General features: G+C 35.5%; 1 protein-coding gene across 4 annotated transcripts in view; it reads left to right on the top strand.

Annotated features, from left to right (window-relative positions):
• Positions 1 to 23379, top strand: part of TBCK (TBC1 domain containing kinase) — a 210630-nt gene that overhangs the window by 173459 nt on the left and 13792 nt on the right. For all 4 annotated transcript variants that reach the window (XM_047718152.1, XM_047718149.1, XM_047718150.1 and 1 more), the window contains 2 exons: positions 3634 to 3809; positions 16083 to 16242. In XM_047718152.1, coding sequence (XP_047574108.1) covers positions 3634 to 3809; positions 16083 to 16242 — 336 coding nt within the window. The remainder of the gene's footprint in view (positions 1 to 3633; positions 3810 to 16082; positions 16243 to 23379) is intronic.

Raw genomic sequence — 23379 nt, 5'->3', positions numbered from 1 at the left:
AGTTTCAGTGATTTCAGGAGTGAAAGGATAGTAGCTAAACAAGGACTCACCCTTGGAAAGTAATTTTATTATTTATTATATGTTGTTTTAATATATCTTTCACTGTGGATGAGAGAGAATTGGCAAGAAAAAATAGTAGAAAGGGAAAGACTAAAGGAAAATAGAGGAGAGTGGATAAAGCAAACCTCTCAATTTACAATGTCATCATTCTAAATAATCATAAAATTCACTTTCTAACAAGTCTTGCTGGTTGTCATTTTTCCCATCTTTATTTCATCCTTCAAAATACAGCCAAACTAGTCTCCCTGAGATATTGCTGTTAATGTAATACATTTATCCAGCAATCCTACAGTAATTACCTATTTGTTATAGCCTCAAGTTTCTTCATCTTTCAGAGCCTTCATGGTCTGTTCCCTACCCACCTATTCATTACTGTTTTCTTCTAATTCCCAACATGAGTGCTCAGCTCAGTAAGGGAGTCTAACTCCAAGTTCTGTGGTCTCCTGCCTATAGACAGGGTTTAATTCATAAAGGGCTTTACATGCTATACTAAGGAATTCTGGGTTCATTCTGTCAATGTCTGGAAGCCATTGAGGTGTTTTTAATTATAAAAGTTACATGATCAGATTTTTATCTCAAATCAGTAGGGTTTAGGTAAGTAGAAAAGAGAAGAGTGGTGTGTAAGTGAATAACTCTAAGAGTTCTGAAGTGTGAATGAACAAGGAAATGTTCCATAAATAATTATTGAGTACTTACTAAGTACCACACATTTTAAGTGGGATACATTAATGAACAAAACAAAGATACTTGTTCTTATAGAACTTATAATCAATAGGTATGAATAAGACAATGTACAGACTAGTCTTACTGACCTGAGGACCCATATCTCTGTCTCTCTCTCTCTCCAATAAATAAATAAAATCTATAAATAAATAAATAAATAGATTTTTGTCTGCTGTCCATAAACAAAGTCCCATGAATTTGAAACCCAGTCACACAGGAAAATCCCAATGTCAATAATACTAAATGAGACAAAAGTACAGAGGTTTTATTTTTATACTTTAAAAATATACTTATATTTTTATTTTTATAAGTAGAAATTGCACAATGAATAGTAAAATTGCATATAAGATTGTCTTAATAGAAGAGAAACTAGGTTCTGTAAATTTTTGGTATTTATTTTCTTCATAAAGCAAAGTAGTACAATTGATTCTAAATCTGATTTATTAATCTCTTAAAATTAATTTGCAGTGGAATTTCCATGTCTTATTAAAGTTCTTCACTGATAGGGGCGCCTGGGTGGCTCAGTGGGTGATCGAAGCCGATGCCTTCGGCTCCGGTCATGATCTCAGGGTCCTGAGATCGAGCCCCGCATCGGGCTCTCTGCTCAGCAGGGAGCCTGCTTCCCTTCCCCATCTCTCTGCCTACTCATGATCTCTATCTGCCAAATAAATAAAATCTTTAAAGTTCTTCACTGATATATACACTCTCAAAAGTTCAGAAAGTTATGAATTTGTCAGTGATTCCTCTCTTCTTCTGCTTTTACCATTACATGTAACAATTGCTCTTTCCTTTGAGAAACTCCTTATACATGATATATTTGATTGGAACCAATGCCAAGGTCAGATCTTTCTTAAATCAGTTCTTCATAGAGAATACGCTGGTCAAATTCTCTATCAGATTCTCTTCTTCATCAGGCAGGGCACATATTTCATTCAGACGAAACCTCTGTTTGAAATGCTGCATTCATCACTAAATGACTAAAAGCAGAACTAGGGTAATCAAAAGTTCTTTATTTTATCTTCATAAATGTGCAACTTCATGTGAAGACTGAGAAAAATACTTACTGAGATTGCAATCTAACAAAAAAGGAGATGGAAGCATTGATTGTAAGGCTAGCTGATTTTAAAGTCCTTTTATCTTTTTGAAGCATTTTTAATTTCAGAATATTTAAGTAGATTTAATTCTTAATATTAAAAAAATAGAATGTCTAATGTCTGTCTTTTATTAAGAGCCATAAACCCACAAAGCTTAGCAATTTCCATTCCTATTTAAAAACTAATGAAGTGGGAGAAAATGTGTTTTACCACTGAAGAATTTGTGGCATAGTCAGGGAAACCCAAAGGTTGAGAGCTCAAATTGAAACTACAACCAAAAACAATTTTTTTTTTTTCAAAATAAGTCTGTCTGAATTGCTGGTTACCAGGTGCGGGGGGGGGGGGGGGGGCGGCACAGAGGGGTGGAGCACAGGATGGGTTAAATAAGTGATGGGCATTAAGGAGTGCCCTTGTAGTGATGAGCCCTGGGTGTTGTATAGAATTGTTGAATCACTATATTCTACACCTGAAACTAATATTACACTGCATGTTAACTAAGTAGAATTTAAATAAAAGCCTTAAAAAAAAGTCTGTCTGATAAATGATCCATATGATTTGCTCTCTCCTGCCTAGAAATTCTAAATTGGAAATTCTAAATGTATCCTACAATGGAACTGTGAAAACAGAGAAAATGAGTAAATGAGATAATAGGCTCAGTTTTGAAAACTTAAGCATATAAATATGTTTTTTCTTTTCAATCCCAGTGTTCTCAATCAAGTGAATTTTGAAAGTTCTTAAATTCTCAAGTTACGGTAAATAAGTTTTCAGGAGTGACTACTAGTGCTCCATAAATTTAGTTTGAATTGAGTTGATTTGTATTGCATTGCCTTTTATGGAGATAGGAAATTCCCTCTCCCTACTAAGTAACGGAGAGAACAGTTATAAACAGCCCTTAGTCTGAATCAGTCTTACACCATATAATAGTCGCATGGACCAAAGCACTTGTTTGATTGTCTGGAGTCTGATTTTAATTCCTTCACAATTAAGATACATTGTCATTTTTGTTTACTATCTAAGAAAGTATTATGTTCCTTGCATTCATCTCTGAAAATCTAATTTCTGCTCAACTATCCATATGGGACATAAATTATGTTATAAAAGTCTAATATGTATATTAGTACCAGGTTCTTTAATTAGTATGCATACTGAGTTACAATGCAATTTCTTATATTACCAGAGTTTGTTTTTTTTTTTTTAAAGATTTTATTTATTTGTCAGAGAGAGAGGGAGAGAGAGCGAGCACAGGCAGACAGAATGGCAGGCAGAGGCAGAGGGAGAAGCAGGCTCCCTGCCGAGCAAGGAGCCCGATGCGGGACTCGATCCCAGGACGCTGGGATCATGACCTGAGCCGAAGGCAGCTGCTTAACCAACTGAGCCACCCAGGCGTCCCTATTACCAGAGTTTTAATTAATGTGAATCACAACAATTGTAATTATACTTGAAGAAAAGTGAAATGTACTTAAAGGAACTGTCTTTAAAGATACACAGTACTCTCATAAAGAAAAGTCGGCCTCATCTCGTTGTATCAAATTTGAGCCAGGAGCTCAAGAACAATGCTTTCCTCTGTGAATAAGTAAACCTCAGTAGTAAGGAATACAGTTACACAGTAGACCACTAAAGTGAGATTCAGTTTCCTGTTCTCCTGTATGCTATAATGATTGATATCAAGAGCCTACAAATATTCTATATTGGCTATAGTTTCTTTCTCTCTATAGTATTATTCTCAATATTTGTGTTGTTTGTATATTTTTTTCAGTCAAGAGAATCTATCCCATTAAATGACCTAAAGTCAGAAGTATCACCCCGGATTTCAGCAGAGGACCTGATTGACTTGTGTGAACTCACAGTGACAGGCCATTTCAAAACACCCCCCAAGAAGACAAAGTCCAGTAAACCAAAGCTCCTGGTAGTTGACATCCGGAATAGTGAAGAGTATCCTTTTCACATGTGGTTTTAAATGATGGTACTGCCTTACTCATACTGTTTCCTTTCCATTTTGAGGGTGTAAGGTAAAAACAACATATCTGGGATTCCTCTTAATTCAAATAGCTAAGTAACTCTCAAAGTAGATGTCAGAATAGACTTGCATGATACATAGTAACATTGCATGACCTTAAAATGCTTCCCAAATAACACCAGAATATTGGGACATTTTCTTGGTTTTCGGTTTCTCTAGTGTTCTTGGGGGTATTTGAATCCTTCTTGCTATAGATAAAATTTGGGGGAAAATGAAGAGTATTTAACTGGTCTATTTCATACCCTAGAAAAAGAGATTGATAGATCTCAAATTTGAACTTGTATTTATTATAATTTTCTTAATATTGTCTTTAGAGAATATATTAAAGTATTTTTTACTGACATTTTACTATTAAATGTACCATAACTTCTTGGGATTTTGCTTGGCATTAAAGTATAAACAGTTACAAAATAGTAGTTTAATCTTTCTGCTTATCTCTTCATCTGATTCTCATGAAGCATGCCTTGATTCTCTCTACTCTAGAATCTAGGTAAATGATTTTCAAAAATTTTTAACAGGGTAACTCCTTTTAAAATAAACTCTTTCGGGCACCTGGGTGGCTCAGTGGGTTAAGCCGCTGCCTTCGGCTCAGGTCATGATCTCAGGGTCCTGGGATTGAGTCCCGCATCAGGCTCTCTGCTCAGCAGGGAACCTGCTTCCCTCCCTCTCTCTGCCTGCCTCTCTGTCTTCTTGTGATCTCTCTCTGTCAAATAAATAAATAAAATCTTAAAAAATAATAATAATAAACTCTTTCTCAGAAATTCATTGTATAAAATATAAATGAATAAGTTTTAAGTGATTTTCTTCATAAGTTATTATTTATATCATTTACTAACTATAAATGAGAGTTATATGAAAATAAGTGTTAATAGATTAGTGGTTTCTTTTATGCTAAAATTGGCATATGAGTTTTCATGTGCCTATTTGCAATCACAATTTTTGAAATGAAACTTTTAAAATGAAATTTAAACTGTACATTAATGAACTCCTGAAGCAATCCATAGAATCTTAGATTACTAAGAATATAGTTTGGAAGCCTGATATTTCAAAGGATACATCCCCACCTTTTTGTTAAAATTTACTACTTTTTATTTTCCCTCACCTGTGAAAGACTTTAGAGCCTAAATGTTTATGTCCCTCGTTGTTAGGTTTTCAGGGATACTGGACGTTCATTAGCAGAAGAGATGAGTGGATTCCCAAAAGAAGCATTAAATTCCAGTTGGCAGGTCCAGGAACTCCTGCTGTAAAAATTTGTATCTGTTATTTCAAGGGTTTAAAATACATTTAATTTTTTAACTTTTTAGCTTGTTTCTTTTGGTTGAAACTTTAGTCATAGTCTCTCGTAAAACCATCAAAAAGTGCAACATTATACTGCCCTATTTTAATTTTATTTTTTAAAGATTTATTTAATTTAAAGACAGAGAGAGAAGGGAGGGGCAGAGCGAAAGATCTTCAAACGGACTCTCCACTGAGTGTGCCGCCTGAGGTAGTCCTCCATCCCAGGACCCATGAGATCACAACCTGAGCCAAAACCAAGAGTCAGATACTCAACTGACTGAGCCATCCAGGCTCCCCATCCTGTTTTAATTTTAAAGATTACTTCTAAAATAATTAAATAGCTTATATACACACCACTTACTTCCTTTCAAATAATTTAAAAAGCTAGTTGAAATTTTAAAATACACACAATATGAGAGTGACATTCAGTCCAAAGTTTTTCATACCTCATAGGCTGATTTTTAAGTTGCTACTCTCTTTTATTTTCTTCAGGATAAATATAAATAGAACACCAAAAACCAGAGCAGCTAGCCTAATCATTGTTCTCTGATGAGTATGGGTGAGTTGCCTAATATAGGAATGCCTTTATGTCATCTGACAATACCTGGCTCATAGTTGTAACAGGATAGAGACCTGGGTTGATTGTTTTACTCTTTATAATCACAGGCCGAATGAAGAGAATCAGTAGTGCTTTGTGCTATTTTGGGGGAGTCATGAGGGAATGAAGAAAGAAAAATAAAGTCACCTGTCATTTATAATCCTCCCAAAGGACCCAAATTGTGAAATTCTCTAAGCCCCCTTTTGAAAGCCTACTTTAAAACCAAAGTGTTCTTAAGTTGTGTTATTTATCCTCACAACTTTCCTAAATTGTGGGTTTTTTTTTTTTCCAGTATCCTCTTATCTTATCCCATAGCTGCTTTGTCTCACCTCTAAATACCAACTATTGGCCCCTGTGTATCAATCACAGTGCTTTGAGGAGAACCACAATCTAAGCTCTTCCAAGAGTCATTGGGTATCATTAGGTCTTTTCTAGCACCAAGAACACAGTGAAGATTGGAGAGCTGTGGGTTCTAAGAATCCTTTTCAGTGAAGTATCCAAACTACCTGCCTATGGCCTTCCAAGGCTAAGAAACCTTTTATAATCTCTAATGATGCATTTGATTACATTATGAGGAAATAAGTAACATTTTTTTCTACTAATCTTAAATTCTGTTCTCAAGGAATTAAAGGCAAGGGAAAAGTGTGTTTCATGGTAATTAAGAGATTCATTAATTTAATACTTCAAATTAATATATTAGAATGTGGTGGTTGATTTTATTTAGATGTCATCATTAATAGCAACCAATAAATAGCATTTGTTACATTGATGTATGTTTCCTCCAAACCCACTTTGTTGACTTTTTAATCATGAATGGTGTTGAATTTTATCAAATGCTTTTTCTGCATCTCTTGAGAAGATCATATGATTTTTATCCTTCGTTTTGTTGATGTAGTGTATCATGTTGATTGATTTACGATTATTGAATGACCCTTGCATTCCCAGAATAAATCTCACTTGAAAAAAATGGAACTATTTTGAATATTGGAAAGCAAAGTTAGAATATTTTGAGGGAATCATGTTAGAAAGGCTTTTTTCTACCAAATGACTTACTTTAATGCCTTAAAAATATTCTTCTATTGGGGCACCTGGGTGGCTCAGTCAGTTGAGCATCTGACTCTTGATTTCGGCTCAGGTCAAGATCTCATGGGTTGTGAGATCAAGCCCCCCACAGGGCTCCACATTCAGCTCCTCAGGAAGTCTGCTTGAGATTCTCTCCCTCTGCCCTCCCCTCAACACATTTGTGCTTGCTTTCTCATTCTCTCCCCTTCCCTCTCTCCCTCTCTATAATAAATAAATCTTTTTTTTTAAATTCTTCTGTTAATTTTTCCCAAAAACTATCATTAGATTCTGGTGTTCTAAAACTTAACCTATTAAGTTTTAAATTAAGAAAGCCTATTATATTCCTTATTATATTTTTTAAAGGAATTATTTTTGTAAAGTAGTTCTTAATTCTGACCAAGGTAAATATTTACAATTAAACTCTGGGATTTATGTGACTTTATCTCTCTGTTTATTAAATTAATAAGTATTTAATACTAGTGTACTTTTAAAATAATTTAATTTTTCCTTGCCAAAAAAATGTAGTACTATACAGTAGAGAGAAAAACAAAAAACAACAAAGAAACTCTAACACCTTTTCCTTCTTCCAAAGAAAGTTATTTTTGAAGTGTCATCTATAATATTTTTCAAATTGTTTATAATCTCTGTATATAATTTTTATCCTCTATTTTGCTTTTATAATAAGATCATTTAGACAGGAAAATTTGGCTAACACAATTCTTATGTCTTCATATAGGTGAAAATTTTTTTGTAATTTGTTCTTTCAGGAGATTAAGAATCTAAAATTAAGTTTTATCTCATCTTGTTTACCTTTGTAAAATAATTGAAATGATTATTTATGAAAGAGAGGGAAGCATTTACTTTTAAGCAAATTAAGTTACTGTCTACCAATGAATTTAAGAGTTAGCCTTAACCCTCTAGAACCCTCCTATGTGTATAAGGGAGTAAAAGCATCTTTTTCTTCTACCCTTCTAAGTTCTTGCTGGGCTTCTGTAAGAGAAGACAAATTGACAAGAGAAAAGCATACAAATTTATTAATAAGTTTTATATGACATGGGAGCCTTCATAAGGAAATGAAGATCTGGAGAAGTGATTAAACCTGAGAATTTTTATGCTAGGCTTGATGAGGAGTAGACTGTGGCAAGAACACATGATAGGGCAAGAACATATGGGCTAAATTTAGTTAAGCTAAGGGAAACTTAGCAAGGCCGTTTGTTCTGATTCCTTTTAGTATCCCTCTGTCTTAGAGGTAAGGATGTCCCCATCCCCTGAGTATAGGGAGGGCATCCCTCAGTTGACAGCTTTATTTCTTGATTCAGGGAAAGGTCAGAAAGTCTTTTCTTCACATGCCATTTCTCAAATTCCTTCAGCTTAAAATATTTAGTATACCAAGATGCCATATTTTGGGATATTATACCCTGAACCCCATTACCTGAAAGTCTGCTAAAGCTTTAGTTATTTAGCTTATAAGTATTCTCAGTTAAAATACAAATACCCTGTAAGAGGTAATATTTTAATCTATTATCAATTTTTGTGATAGTGGATTAGGAGAAGCATATCAACAGTCTGAGGGAACTACCCCTAACTTCAGTAGGGCCCAGTAGTGCAAGTAAGGAATATAGAAAAGGAAAGCTGGAGAACATGAAGACAGACTTTACCCATGTGACAATAAAGACATAATCCCAATTCACAGATAAGAAGGAAAGATAATCTAATCTAGAGATAATCTAATCTAAGTTCTTATTAGAGCTGAACAGTTTATGTCAGAGAAGCTAAACAGCTAAGTTTATGTTGAAATTGTATTTTATTTTTATAAGAAAGAAACATGAAATGTTAATCTAGGCAAAGATTTAAGTCAGTTATATTGTTCTAATAAATTACAGGGATTTCAGATCAAACAATAATTGCATATTTTTTGACAAGAGATATTTTAATGAAATGAGCATTTGTAGAGATAAAGGTTACTCATAATACTTAAAAGTTAATTCACCAAAAACTACAACTTTTGGAATACCATTCCAAAATGGTATTCAGCTAATATAACACAGCTTTCAAAAATAGAAAACAAAAATGGATCAAATAAAAAGAGCATTCTAAAATCTGTCATTAGAGCAGAACATTTTTTATATACAACTCTCTGGAACATACTAGAGGAACATTCAATAACCACAAAGGCTTGAGCAAAACAGTTAATGAGCTGGACACAGAGACACAGAGCACTGCTGGCTATAAACATTCTTTTCAAGCTTGCATGGAACACTTCTGAAAATTGACCACATGTAGGGCCAGAAAGCATAGCTAAACATTTCAAAAGTTTAATATAATTCTATAAAGACAATGAAGCTTGGTTACGATCAATAACAAAAACATTAAAAATACAACATATGGTGGAAATATATAAACACATTTGAAACAATGTCAAACTACATACTGTAGTTCTAATTAAATATTTATGATTGAAAACTAACAAAATTACTAATTATCCAAACTTTGTTAGAGATTCAGCTCTAATAATAAAGAGATAGCCAAAGCTTCCATAATAGAAGAAAGTCTGAAAAATGGGCTGTGCATTTTTAAAAAGATTTATTTATGTAATTCAGAGAGAGAGAGCATGAGCAGGAGGGGCAGTGGTAGATGGAGAGAAAGAGAATCTCAAGTCGAATCCATGCTAACTGCAGAGCCCAATGCAGGGCTCAATCTTACCACCCTGAGATCACCACCTGAGCAGAAACTAAGAGTTCCAAGCTGAACCAGTTGTTCCACCCAGGCACCCCTGGGCCATGTATTTGGTTGGAGGTAGGAAAAGAATAATAAACACGGGGGAACCTGGGTGGCTCAGTTGGTTAAGCCTCTCACTCTTGATCTCAGTATAGGTATTGATCTCAGGATCAGGGAATTCAAGCCCTGCCTTGGGTTCCATGTGGGTGTGGAGCCTTATGACAACCTCTTTCCATTGTCCTCACTCTTGTTCCAACATGTGATCCAATTGGGTTTAAAGAGTTAATAACCCATTGTGCTTCAACTGGGTTTAAAGAGTTTAAAGAGTTAATAACCCATTGTGCTCAGGTTCTTATAGTCTCATATAAGTCATAAAGTCTCATATATATAGTCTCTTATAGTATTGCATCTCTGTATAAGTTTCTCTAAGAGGAGTCCAGAAAGTCCACTCCTCCAAGGTGTAATCCACAGCCACACCAACAAAGGTCACAATCCAGATAATCTAAATAATCACACATGTGCTGGATTGAATCAAGGAATATCATCAATGTTCACAGAACAGCCAGGAGCCCCAGAGTCTTGAGAACCGCAGGGCTCGGTGTCTGAAAACATGCTTGCTCAGTGGAAATTCACTTCCTCCTGTCCTTTAATGCTCTCCTTGCCTCTGGGCCTTCCTTGCACCTGGCATCATGACACTCAGGTTCAGCCATACAATGACCAACACAAGTTGCCCTGTGAGGCACTGAGCAAACCCAGTAAGTGCATATTTTAAAGGGGCAATAGAAAGTGTTTCTCATATAATGACATAAATTTCATAAGTAATGTTAACAACTTCAAAGATAATACACAGCCAAACTGTTATTTTCTTTAATGGTTCTAAATAGAGTTCCAAATTTTCTAGAGTTCATATTAAAAGTGGTCTCAGTCATGTAAATGTGGCACCAACTGATATCTGTAAGTGGAAATACTTTGAAGGAATATTCTTCTCATATCCTTGAATTCAAGACTGAGTTTTTTGCAGCCTTATTTGTAAAGCACTTACATTTTTTAATATCCAAATCTATAGGAAAAACAACTTCAGGCTTAAATTTTTTAATTGAAAAACACATAAACTCAGTTGTTTTTATTATTATACCACATTATTCATCCTTAGTAAATGCTAGTATTGCTCTTGTCTCTGTGTCCTGAAGAATTAGTTTCTAAAAATTTCTTCAAAATAATTTAGAAATATTTGTGTTCAAAGCAGAATAGATATTAAGGAGGTTTAGTAAGATTTTTTTCTCATCCCATTTGGGTCTAGGTTCAAGCTGCCTGAATTAAAATTTCTAGCTAGTTGTATTCCTATATCTCAATAGACCTTGTATAATATGGGAGTATATGGTGGTCACTGCTGGAATGCCTCTACTGTCTGGATTAATAGTGAGTTGTGAAGGTACATTAACTGTTGAAGAGCTCCCATTTTTCTGAGACCCACCCATTGCCCCAGTTCTGGAGTATCATGTAGTCTCACTCAGTCAACCAGTCAAGCCTGATTAATGACTTACTTCGCCAGGCAATGAGGAAACAGATTTAAGTCAGAACCCTTGCTGACCAGGAGTTCACAGTCTTATGGCTGAGACCATTAAATAGATAATTACAATACAGTGTGAAATGGTCTATGTTTGAGGCACCCCCAGAAGGCCATGGAATATAAGGATGGTGACCCAAACTAGGTGATACCTGAGATGGGTCTTGAAAGAGAAATAGAAGTTACCCCAGGAATGAAGAGGAAAAGGACATTTTAAACTGAAAAAAAAAAAAAAAAAACCCATACTGTATGATTGCACAGAGAGGGTGAGAAGGACACATTGAGGAAATTTCACGTACTCTGGATATGCATGGCTAGAATACATGCGGGTAGAAAATGACACTACAGTAGGCAGCTTCGGTGGAGAATATAACATGCTAAGAAATTTGAGTTTTATTCCAAAGACTATGAGAAAGCATTAAAGAATTTTAATCAGATAAGTAGCATGCTCACATTTGTACTTTGTAGGGATTAGTGCAGTATGAAACAAGATAAGAGTGGAGGTAATGGTGCAGGCAGGACCAGAAGGATGGAATCACCCAGAGATTTGATACGCATAAACATTTCTCTGTATTTGCAGTCACAAAGGGTGGGATCTCTAGCTTTGCCCTAAAATACATCAGTTTTGGTAAACCCTTTGGGTCAATACCCATGCTGGAGGAAAATCCAGAGAAATGTCTTTTATCATTGTTTCTTTCCCTTTTCTCTTACTATGTATTTAAAAAAGATAATTTTGGATCATGCCACTTGATGTATTCGTAGGTGCTGGTGCCAGTAGCTAGGAAGCCAGGATATATTTAACATATTTGATGCTGACCCAAGTTATTCTAGGTTCGACACAATTCTGAAATTCATTTACTCAGCAAATACATAAGCACTGTATTGAAGCATTATAAGAGTCCATATATGAGATAAATACAGATCCTGTAAATTGTTTAAAGTCTTGATGGAAGTGAAGTACATTAGCATTAGCATGTTTTATACAAGGTCAAATTGCTATCATGAAAGATGTGCAGATACTATAGGAAGGGAAGTTTTCATGGAGGAAACACTAAAGGATGGGTAACGTTTGAACACTCAAAAAAACTGGAGAAAGGATATTTAGGCAGAGAAAGCTGCAGGAGCGAGGCGGCACGTGTACTGGAAACAGTGTTTGACTTGGTTTGGTTGGTAGTGAAGTGTAGTTAGTGCTTAGTCATGAGGGCTCAACTGAGAAAATTGGTCAGCCATAAAAGGTTTCTCAATCAGAACTTGGTTTTTAAATTTTTAATCTAACAATATTGTGAATAGAATGGGTTTCCAAGAGAAAAGATAAGAGCTGAAGGAAACAAAAAACTACCACAATAGTCTGCCCTCAAAAGAATTAGTGTGTGAAATAGATAAGTGGTCATGGGAATAGAGATAGGAGAATGGGATTTATTAGTGCTCTAGAATGTTGACTGTTGCCACTGATGAGATTTAAACTGATTTGGTGGATGATGGTGCCATTCAAAGGAAGCAGCAACAGATTTAGCAAGAAGAAATAGTGATCTCTAAAGATATAGTTTTATATTAATTTATCTATTTAGTTACATTATATATGAGGAAACTATGTGCTTAATTCCACATTCTCTTTTGGCTATTGATATACTAAATGTATAGCCTTTACTTTGGACTCTATAACATTAATTATAATTAGTTAACATAGCAACCAAATAAGCCCACAAAGTGGTCTGATGAAATGCTCGTGTACTTCCTATATAGAGGTATGAAGTCACCAAGTGTGGTACCCAACAAAAATGCCCTGCTCTTTTAGGGTTTAGAAAAATATGAGATTGTTTCTCTGTTACATTTTGAGCTGTGGATATTTTAAAGCAATTACTAAATCCTTTTGTCAATCTCATTCTTCTCTGCTATTTGCCAGTAACATAGTTAAGGATAGATATTTAGAGGTTTGACCAAACTAAGAGCATTCATGCTTACCTAATCTTATTTGCACTAGAATTTTACAACAAGCATGTTCTTGGATGAGTGCTTTTAAATGTTTTCCAAGACTTTTTGATTGAACTAAACTAAGGAGAGGGGAGGTATGGCTTAAAGTTTTGTTTCTGTTGTGCCTTATCTTTCAAAATTTTAAGATAGCCGAAAAAGGGATTGGAATAGTTTTTGCACTTTGTATTATAACTTTCTTAAATCAAAAAAATCTCTGCTGCCATCATATTTTGTCAAGCATTTTAACATTTAATATAGTTTTTTTAATCTATATTTTTTTAAAAAATCTAATGAGTTTGGGGGGGAATATTAGTTGCTTGTGGCATAATACTTTAAAACCCTATGACTCTTACATTTTTTAAAAAAAGGTCTAGAGGAAATGCCTCTATTGAGCACATAAACTATAAAACACAGCCAACAGAAAATTGTAGGATAGTAACAAGTTTAACATTCTGCTTGAAATGTTTATCTCTTCAACCACCCTGTCCCACCTCTATTCCATCCCTTTGCCTAATTAAGTTTTGTTAATTCTGATTTTAACTCAGCTATCACTTGCTTTCTCAGTGAAAACCTTCCCTGTCCTCCCCAAGTTGATATAATCTATCAGAGTATTCTATCCATCTCTTTCAGAATAGTTTTCACAGTTATTTTATATTTATTTGAAGAGTTATTTGATTAATGGTAACATTTAAGAATGTCTTCCTCAGGACATCTGGGTGGCTCAATTGGTTAAGTTGGTTAAGACCTCATTTGGTTAAGACCTGCCTTTGGCGCAGATCATGATTTCAGGATCCCAGGATGGAGCCTACCTTGGGCTCCCTGCTCAGCTACTTCTCCCTTTCCCTCTGCCTCTCCGCACTACTTGTGTACATGTTCACTCTCACTCTCTCCCCCACCCTCCCTCTCAATCTGTCTAAAATAAATAAATAAAAATCTAAAAAAAAAAAAAGTCTTCCTCCATAGACTCTATATGAAGAATCATCTTTTTAATTGTACTATTAAATTATTTGGTGGGGAAAAAAATGTTATTCGTTGGGGGGTAGGGGTATGTGTATATTTTTTCTTTTTTTTTTTTTTTAAAGATATATGGGCCTTTATTTTCAAAATTACTGTGGCAAACCTGGAAAGTTCAGGAAGCACAATATGTAAAACATCATGGCATTTATTGGCAGGAACAGATATTATTGACAGATAATAAATAACATTAAGTGGGATCTCATATTTCAAACAAATTTAAATACCTTGAGAATAATTAGAAGACTAAATTCATAATTGTTATTTAATCTACCTCTCTGGTTTTATCATCTACCACTTCTTGAAATATACTGTGGCTTAGTAAGGGGCATATATTTTTCTTTAAGATCATATGATATTACTAAATATTTTAAATTAATTTATGATTTTAATTCCAAAACTAAAATACTCAATAAAACCATAAGAACCCTTCTAAAGTGCAAATATAAGAACACACGACCCCTTTACAAAGCATGAAGTTGGAAAGAATGGAAATGTCATCTAAGTTCACTTGAGAAATAGCCCACAACAAAAGGGTTTCCAATCAATGCTAATGACCTAACAACTCTAAAGAGAGTCCTGTTTAGCAGTCACTTGCCTGAAGTAGATAGGTTTTGCAGTTATCAACTTAGATCAGAGAACTTCTGATTGACTATATTACTCGCAGAGCTGTAAAATAATCATAGTTTTAGTAATGAACTCAAAGCCATAAATACTGTGCAACCCCCAGAATTGACATTGATTTGCTGCATCCTGATCCCTTTTGCAATACTTCATTTAATCACAAATGTCTTCTTTGTTTTTGTTTTTGTTTTCTTAAGATTTATTTATTTATTTGACACAGAGAGAGAGAGCACAAGCAGGGGGAGGGAGAGGGAGAAGCAGGTTCTTCCCGAGTGAGGAGCCTGATGTGGGGCTCAGTCCCAGGACCCAGAGATCATGACTGGAGCCCAAGGCAGATGCCTAACCAACTGAGCCACCCAGGCACCCCTCAGGAAAGTCTTCTTTAAATTTTCCACTCATCTTCTTCCTTTCTTCTTCCCATTCCGTTTTCATATTTAACTTTTTTTTTTTCTTAACAGTACCTTTCTTCATTTAGATAAAATACTCACGTGAGCATTCAAGATGTTAAAAACCATCAAAAGTTCAAGGGGGAAAAAAACAAAAACCAAAAGTAAAACCAAATGAATTACTGAAGTAATAATTAGTAAAAGCTTATTATGTGCATACTAAAGAACACAGTCTACAAGTTAGGAGCACTCAAAACAAAAAGATGGACTGAACCTGTTATAAAGAAGCTTATATGATGTGGAGGTAATAACTATTTTTCAGTTTAGTTACAATATTAGAATTTTCCTAAATGAGAGCGAATTGGTTAGGGGTTATCTCATATCAATTTGGGGCAACAATTTACGTTTTGTTTATGATTTTCAGAGGCATAAGCAAGGAGTGACCAATGTTAAGTTAGCTTCACTTGTCTTGCACAATAAGCCAAACTAAACTTTGCTTGTATGACTAAACTAGTTTTGCCTGTTCAGGGAATTTTTAAATCTGGTCTCTGTTCATGTTTGATTTTTTTTAAATTATTTTTTATAACCATATAATATATTTTTATCCCCAGGGGTACAGGTCTGTGAATCGCCAGGTTTACACACTTCACAGCACTCACCATAGCACATACCCTCCAATGTCCATAACCCCACCCCCCTTCTCCCAACCCCCCTCCCCCCAGCAACCCTCAGTTTGTTTTGTGAGATTAAGAGTCACTTATGGTTTGTCTCCCTCCCAATCCCATCTTGTTTCCTTTATTCTTCTCCTACCCCCTTAACCCCCCATGTTGCATCTCCACTTCCTCATATCAGGGGTGTTCGTGTTTGATTTTAACCTACTATCTTCTGCGAATCAATTCCCTCTGTGAGTTTCCCTCACACACTCAAGTCTACACACAAATAAATGTCTTCCTTAATCTTTCCTTCTCAGTTTTATTCGGGGTCATATTTCAGGCAGCATCAACATTCCATTTAGTGCTGCCTTCACTGCAGAAGGGGAGCTTACCCAAGGCCCTTTCACTGCTGTGCTCCAGAGCTTCAAAGGGAAAGTCATTGTCATCGTGGGGCATGTGGCAAAGCACACAGCAGAGGTAAGTGGACTTAGAAGCGGCATATGAACATAATGATGTGTTATCTGCCTTTCATAACGGTTTGTCTAAGAGTATGTTTCTTTAGGAGTTGGTCACAAATCAAATGAGCTTTGAAGTTCTGACTATTTTCTTACACTGAAGAGTTTGTTCACCTTTTCCCAGTAAAAGAATTAACACTTTTCCTCAGTGTGCAACATCAAGATCAGTAATAAACTTAGAAAGAGCCAAATGATAGCCTAAGATGTTTTTGTTTTGTTTTGGTTTTGGTTTTGAACTTCTTTCTGAAATTGCACAGAAGTAGCTTCAGTTCCTTCCATGGGAGAAGCACACTGGGGCTTGACTGGGGGCTCTGAAAGCTGATCATGATAGAATTTATTGGATCTGGGGATTTTGTTGACTATAGTCTCAAAGCTTTTTGATGATGGAGAATTCAGGAAGGATATCAACTTTCAGATACGAGGAGGATATGAAGAAATAAAAAGTCTTCCCTCTTCCCTATGTTCTTAGCAAATTGAGGATAAAACAAAGAGTAGCTTATGGAGGTCAAAAATATCAGTTATTTTTTATAAAAGACAAGTTGGAGAATATAGTTTAAGATGAGAGCCAAATGTGTTTCCTCATAAATCCCCCAGGATTGGTGAACATACCCAGATGTAGGCAACATTGAACCAGGACAGGCCCTTTTTCTAAGGGGAGGGAAGAATATGCTCCTGGAAAAGTAGCAGACATGGTTTGCTCCCTCCAGGTAACTTATTCCCAAAAGGAAGAAGGGCAAGGCAGAGCCTTCCCAAATTTACCAATCAAATCAATCAGTCCTCCGCTACCCTAGGCAGAGTGAATGAAGGGACAAAAAGAAAGTTAGGAATATACTTAAAAAATTCTTCTTCAAAGAAATCACCAGTGGAAATAAAGTACTACCCTCTAATATGTATTCTTTAATGTCTATATATCCTGAATAATCTAGAAATAATCTAGAAATAATCTATATATACTGAATAGTCAGATGAGAATTTTAATATAAAACTTTTGGTCATAGACTATTCTAAGCATCCAATAATCCTTGTCTCAGAAGTATAGGGCTAATGGTAACAATAGTTTTTGACACTAAATGAAGGTCATCCTTGATGAAAAAGTTTAATTGAACATACCAAAGAATATCTGAGTGAATATTAGTTATGTCATATTATCACTTACCCCCTCTTTTATATATTATGTCTGATATCTGACAGGGAATAATTTAAATACACCTATTTCAGAGGAAGTCAGTATACTAAATGACAAATGTGCAATTTTAAGTAAAAGAGAACATTTTAGAACTAAAATCGTCATAGTATCTAAATTGTTTTTATGTAAGTTGTTAGACAATAATTACTACTCTTATTTTGCTACGTAATACTGCTGTTGCTACATTAATCTATATTGTCACAGCATTCCAATGAAAAATATCAATTTTCAATTATAATGCATATCAATACATTCAAGCCACAGAATTAGTATGGAAAAGCACATATTTCTGGGTTCCAAGTAATAGCTTTAGGAAGAAATCCTTACAATGATAATAATCCCAGTTATTGACTGGTCTTTGTAAGTAGCAAATACTTTCCATATGTCATTTCATTCTTCTCAACATTCTATGAGGGAGACATTATTCTATGCATTTTACACATGAGAAAATCTTAGACTCAAAGTTAATTTGAGAAAAACGTAGACTCAAAGTTTAATATGCCATGATTGAAACATGAATCCATATGAACTCTACAGGCCACCCCCTTAACTCAGTGAATTCTTAAGGCTTTTGAGTCTGAATGCTGCCATTGGTCCTGTTTTTTATCTTTATTTTGTAGGTAGGCTTGTTCAGACTTTTTACTGATCCCAATAGTTCTTTCCAGCGTATGAAATCAAGACCTGAAATAAACTGTTATGCTCTTCAAGATAACAAGCTTATGACTCTATTTTTATAAAGCATTCATCATTTGAAAGATAGTTATCTAAATAATAGACCCTATGATTTAATCTTCTTAAATATGACAGATGTTTTCAAGCATCCTACTCATTGTACAAATCTCTAGAATTGTGTCTTAATTTTACCATAAAGGTTAAAAAATATATATAAATAAATAGATAACTAATTTATTTCATTAAATAATCAATTATAGGGATGCCTGGGTGGCTCAGTTGATTGTCTGCCTTCAGCTCAGGTCATGATCCGAGTCCTGGGATTGAGTCCCACATCGGGCTCCTTGCTCACTGGGGAGCCTGGTTTTCCCTCAGCCTGCCATCCCCCCTGCTTGTTCTCTCTCTCTCAGGCAAATAAATAAATAAAATATTTTTTAAATGAATAAATTATCAATTACAAAGCATCTGTCCTTGGTTATATGCAAAACCCATAACATGCTATAATCTATATAGTGCAAATAAATTTAAAAGTTCAAAATATGAAGGAAATCTGGAAGTATGAATATACTTAAGTAATAACAATATATGATAAGAAAAGTAATACATGAAGAGCCATCACATTATGAATAAATTAGCCAATGTCTTCAAACTGCATGGTCATTAGTGCTTATAGACAACAATGACTGAACAAATTGTATACTCAGCTATTCATGCTTCAGTCCAACATCAGGAAATTATTTTTGAGAAACAAATTAAGTATTTGCATAGAGATATATCTTAAAAATTTTTTTCACCATGGGACTAAAAAGAACTTCAGTTATTTATTTGCTTATGCTGTTCCATCATCTTTTTATCTACTGTTCAGATCTGTATGACTTTACTAATGCTTCCCCATCACCACCATATAGAAGCATCTCAATTTAAAATTATTTACTGGAATTCTATGTATCCAATGTTGTTGTAGCCTTTATTTGCTCCACCTTTTATTCTAGATCCATTCTCTACACTTCTTCACCCTGTTCTCTGCCTTAGGAGGCTGGCTTCCATGTTCTCTGGCTTCAAGCTGTTGAGCTAATGGGGACTTCTGACAAGTTACCAGAGGGAAAAAGTCAAGAATATTTATCCCTCTGTATTCTTCACTCAAAAATTATCTCAAGTTTGCTATATTCTTCTACTGAAGGTTAACACTTGTCTCCAGAAAGCCTTCTCTAACTACTCCCTTTTTCCAGCTGCTAATTTCTTTGGCTCTAAGGATGAAGAAAATATGCAAATGACCAATAAGCCCATGAAAAGATACTTGACATCATTAGTCTTTAGTAAAATGCAAATCAAAACCACAGTGAGATATCACCCAACTGTTGGCAAGGATATGGAGAAATTGGAAAGAAATTCTAGCTCAAGGCTGGTAGGAATGTAAAATGATGCACCTTCTATAGAAATCACTTTAGGAGTTTGGCAATTCCTTCAAAACATAAATGTAGTATTACATTATGACCAGCAATTCCATTCTTATGTAAATACCCAAAAGAATAGAAAACAAGAGCTCAAACAGATCATACTTGTATGCCAGTGTCTATAGCACCACTATAGCCAAAAGGTGGAAACAACCCAAGTTATCTATCAACAGATGAATGAATAAACAGAATGTGGTATATACATATAGTGTAATATTATTCAGCCTTAAAAAAGAATGAAGTTCTGGGGCGCCTGGGTGGCTCAGTGGGTTAAGCCGCTGCCTTTGGCTCAGGTCATGATCTCAGAGTCCTGGGATCGAGCCCCGCATCGGGCTCTCTGCTCAGCAGGGAGCCTGCTTCCTCCTCTCTCTCTGCCTGCCTCTCTGCCTGCTTGTGATCTCTCTGTCAAATAAATAAATAAAATCTTTAAAAAAAAAAAAAGAATGAAGTTCTGATACATGCTACAACATGGGTGAACCATAGAAACATCATGGTAAATTGGAATAAGCCAAACACTAAAGGACAAATATTCTTTGATTCCACTTAAATGGACCATCTAGAATGGCAAATTCATGGAGACAGAAAGTAAATTGGTGTTCTAATGGGCTGAGAGAGGAGAGAATGGGAGTTTTTTTTAATGTGTACAGAGTTTCTCTTTGGGATGATAAGAAATTTTGGAAATAACTACTGGTGACAATTGTACACTATTGTGAATGTACCTAATGCCACTGAATTGTACACCTAAAAATGGTTAAAATAGCAATTTTTGAAAAGTTCGAGGGTTTGATATGTTCAGACTATCCTACTGTCCACAGTTCATCTGAGCCCTACAATTTTCAGTCACACAGTAGTATAGATTCTTTCATAAGAGCTCTTCTGATCAGGGCTCATCTTTTTCCCTTGTTAGTATTGAAACACATGCACACACACACACACACACACACACACACGCACGCACACACACGCACACACACAGTGATTTCCAAGCAAGTAAGGTTTTCTTCTGAGTTGAAATCAGTGCACTGCAGCTGGCAGAGTCCTATTTTGAAAAGATTAAGAGAGTCCCAGTTGAATGCTGTGAAAAGGAAGTGGAGGTGCCAATTCTAGTTAGCATAGTTACAGACTATCTTTGGAAAAGTTTATGGTTTCTGTGCCAAACCCATATTTGGACTAGGGAATTTTTTACTCACGAAACAGTAGATGCTGATTGTAATTTTCCCAATTTTACATCTTCTGTTACAATCTAATAAAAGAGCTAGACTGAAAATCCAACAAATAAAAATATTAAGTAAAATAGACTATAGCTCAATAAAAGAAAAGGGTCCTTAATATTCAATTTAACAAGTAGCAAAATATCATTGAGCAACTGCAAGAAAGGAAAAAAATGAGCCACTTATCTAGTGTGTGACAGTATTAAAATCATCTGTTTGACGTACAAATTAGAACCAGAGTGTCTTTTGTAATACAAATATGAAAGATTTACTCTATAATGGTCAAGTGTATTGAATATATTGTCAAAAATGACATAGGAGAAAGCAAAATAGATCTGAGAATTATAGCTTATTTGTGTACCTGACTAATTATAATTGAAAGATCCATGATCCCATTTTACTTATGTATTCACTATTTCCTGTAATTACAACTGATTAGCAATTTATTGGTTTCTTTGTAATTACCACTTCATAAGTCTCTTGTATTTGGCCTAGCTATCACGCTAAATACACTAGGAAACCTTTAGAATGTGCCATTTCTTAGCTAGCTAAAACGTTGCTTTCCCCTGAACAGGGCAAAAAAGGAGGACTACAATGATCCTAATTTAATTAGAGTACCACATAGGACTTCTCTAAGTCATACTGAATCTCACTTGTCAGGTAATCTTTAACTCACCTTATACTACAGGTTAAATAAAGAAGTGAGCTATTATATAATCAAGCACATCCAGATATTCTGAGAACAATGTCGGGTCAGCATCAAGGAATGTCAGATAGTCTCAAGTGAGTTAAGTGGAGTTCTAAGTCTCTGAGTTGTATACTACTGCTCCAAGGGTGGGTCAGATTTTGTGCTGATCCTTGCTGCTGCGTGACTAAGTTTAATTTGACAAGCTAAAAAAATGCAGACTGTATGTATTGGTAGGGTTAATGGGAGTAGGAAGACCACTCTATCAAAACAAGTGTAAAGTCAATTCAGGCTTCATGTAACATTTGAAATGAGAAAGATGGCAAGATCTCATTCTTATCTCACTGCAGAAATAATCATCTTTTTAAAACTCACATGAGAGGGGCACCTGGGTGGCTCAGTAGGTTAGGCCTCTGCCTTCGGCTCAGGTCATGATCTCCATGTCCTGGAATCGAGCCCCACATCAGGCTCTCTGCTCAGCGGGGAGCCTGCTTCCCCCTCTCTCTCTGCCTACTTGTGATCTCTGTCTCTGTGTCAAATAAATAAATAAAATATTTAATAAATAAATAAATAAAAATTAAAAAATAAAAATAAAATTCACATGAGAAACTGCATCTTCGATTGCTAAACCCGAATTCGATCTCTTAGGCATAGAAGGAAAACATACCAGCATGATCTTTACAGAAAGTACCATAAAGGATAACTCTTATGAAACTGACATGTGCTGAATTAATCTCAGAGAGCTCATGTACAAATCTGTATATATTCAGATCAATAGGGGGAAGCAGAGATAAATCCATCATTCAAATTACAGATTAAATGAACTCATAAGGGGCGCCTGGGTGGCTCAGTGGGTTAAAGCCTCTGCCTTCGGCTCAGGTCATGATCCCAGGGTCCTGGGATCGAGCCCCACATCAGGCTCTCTGATCAACAGGGAGCCTGCTTCCTCCTCTCTCTCTGCTTGCTTCTCTGTCTACCTGTGATCTCCGTCTGTCAAATAAATAAATAAAATCTTTAAAAAAAAATGAACTCATAAGAAGGAGCATTGTTATATCCTTGAGCAGATTACTCAGATTAAAGGAAATTTTTATTTTTAACATTAACAGATATTACCTAAGGAAAAATATATGGGTTGTTTTGATACAGCAACCATTTCACTACCCCACTCCCAACCCAAGTTCAATGTCTCATGTATCTCCGCTGGACAAAATACCATCATGCATACACCTCTTTCCCAGAAGTAAATTATAATATTTAAGGAGAATGTTAACACCACAGTGGCATGCTTTAATGTGTTAGTGGTTACTTTTTTTCTTCCCTGTGAGGCAAGAATGTAGTGAGATTCAACTCTACGACTAGTGATGACTGTCGGACTAGAAAATGGCCAACAACAGGGACCAGAACAAAATGAAAGTTAGTGTTTCTCTATCTTTAGAAAGTTCTTAAGAAAAACTGTAAACATCATATTGCTGTATTAGTCACTGAAATGCGTAAGACTTTATAAATAATTACCCTGGCTGGATTATATTTTGTGTTTATAAGACCACTAAAATTTCATCCCTGCCAGTGTACCACATTCAAAAGGTTATCTAAGAAAGAAACTGAAGGAATCTTTGCATTTCACTTGATCTTGTCAACCCTTTGGAAAATATTAGGAACATCTTGTCTTTCCCTTAAAATGGTATACTCTTGGCATAAAATCAGTGCTTTTCTTTTGTCATCAAAAGAAATATTCAGGAGCAGGCGCTCCTGGGTGGCTCAGTCATTAAGTGTCTGCCTTTGGCTCAGGTCATGATCCCAACATCATGGGATCGAGCCCCACGTTGGGTTCTCTGCTCGGCAGGGAGCCTGCTTCTCACTTTCCCACTCCCCCTGCTGGTGTTCCCTCGCT

The sequence above is a fragment of the Lutra lutra genome, chromosome 2, assembly GCF_902655055.1.
Source record: "Lutra lutra chromosome 2, mLutLut1.2, whole genome shotgun sequence".
Taxonomy (NCBI): Eukaryota; Metazoa; Chordata; class Mammalia; order Carnivora; family Mustelidae; genus Lutra; species Lutra lutra.
This window is presented reverse-complemented; position numbering and strand designations above follow the sequence as displayed.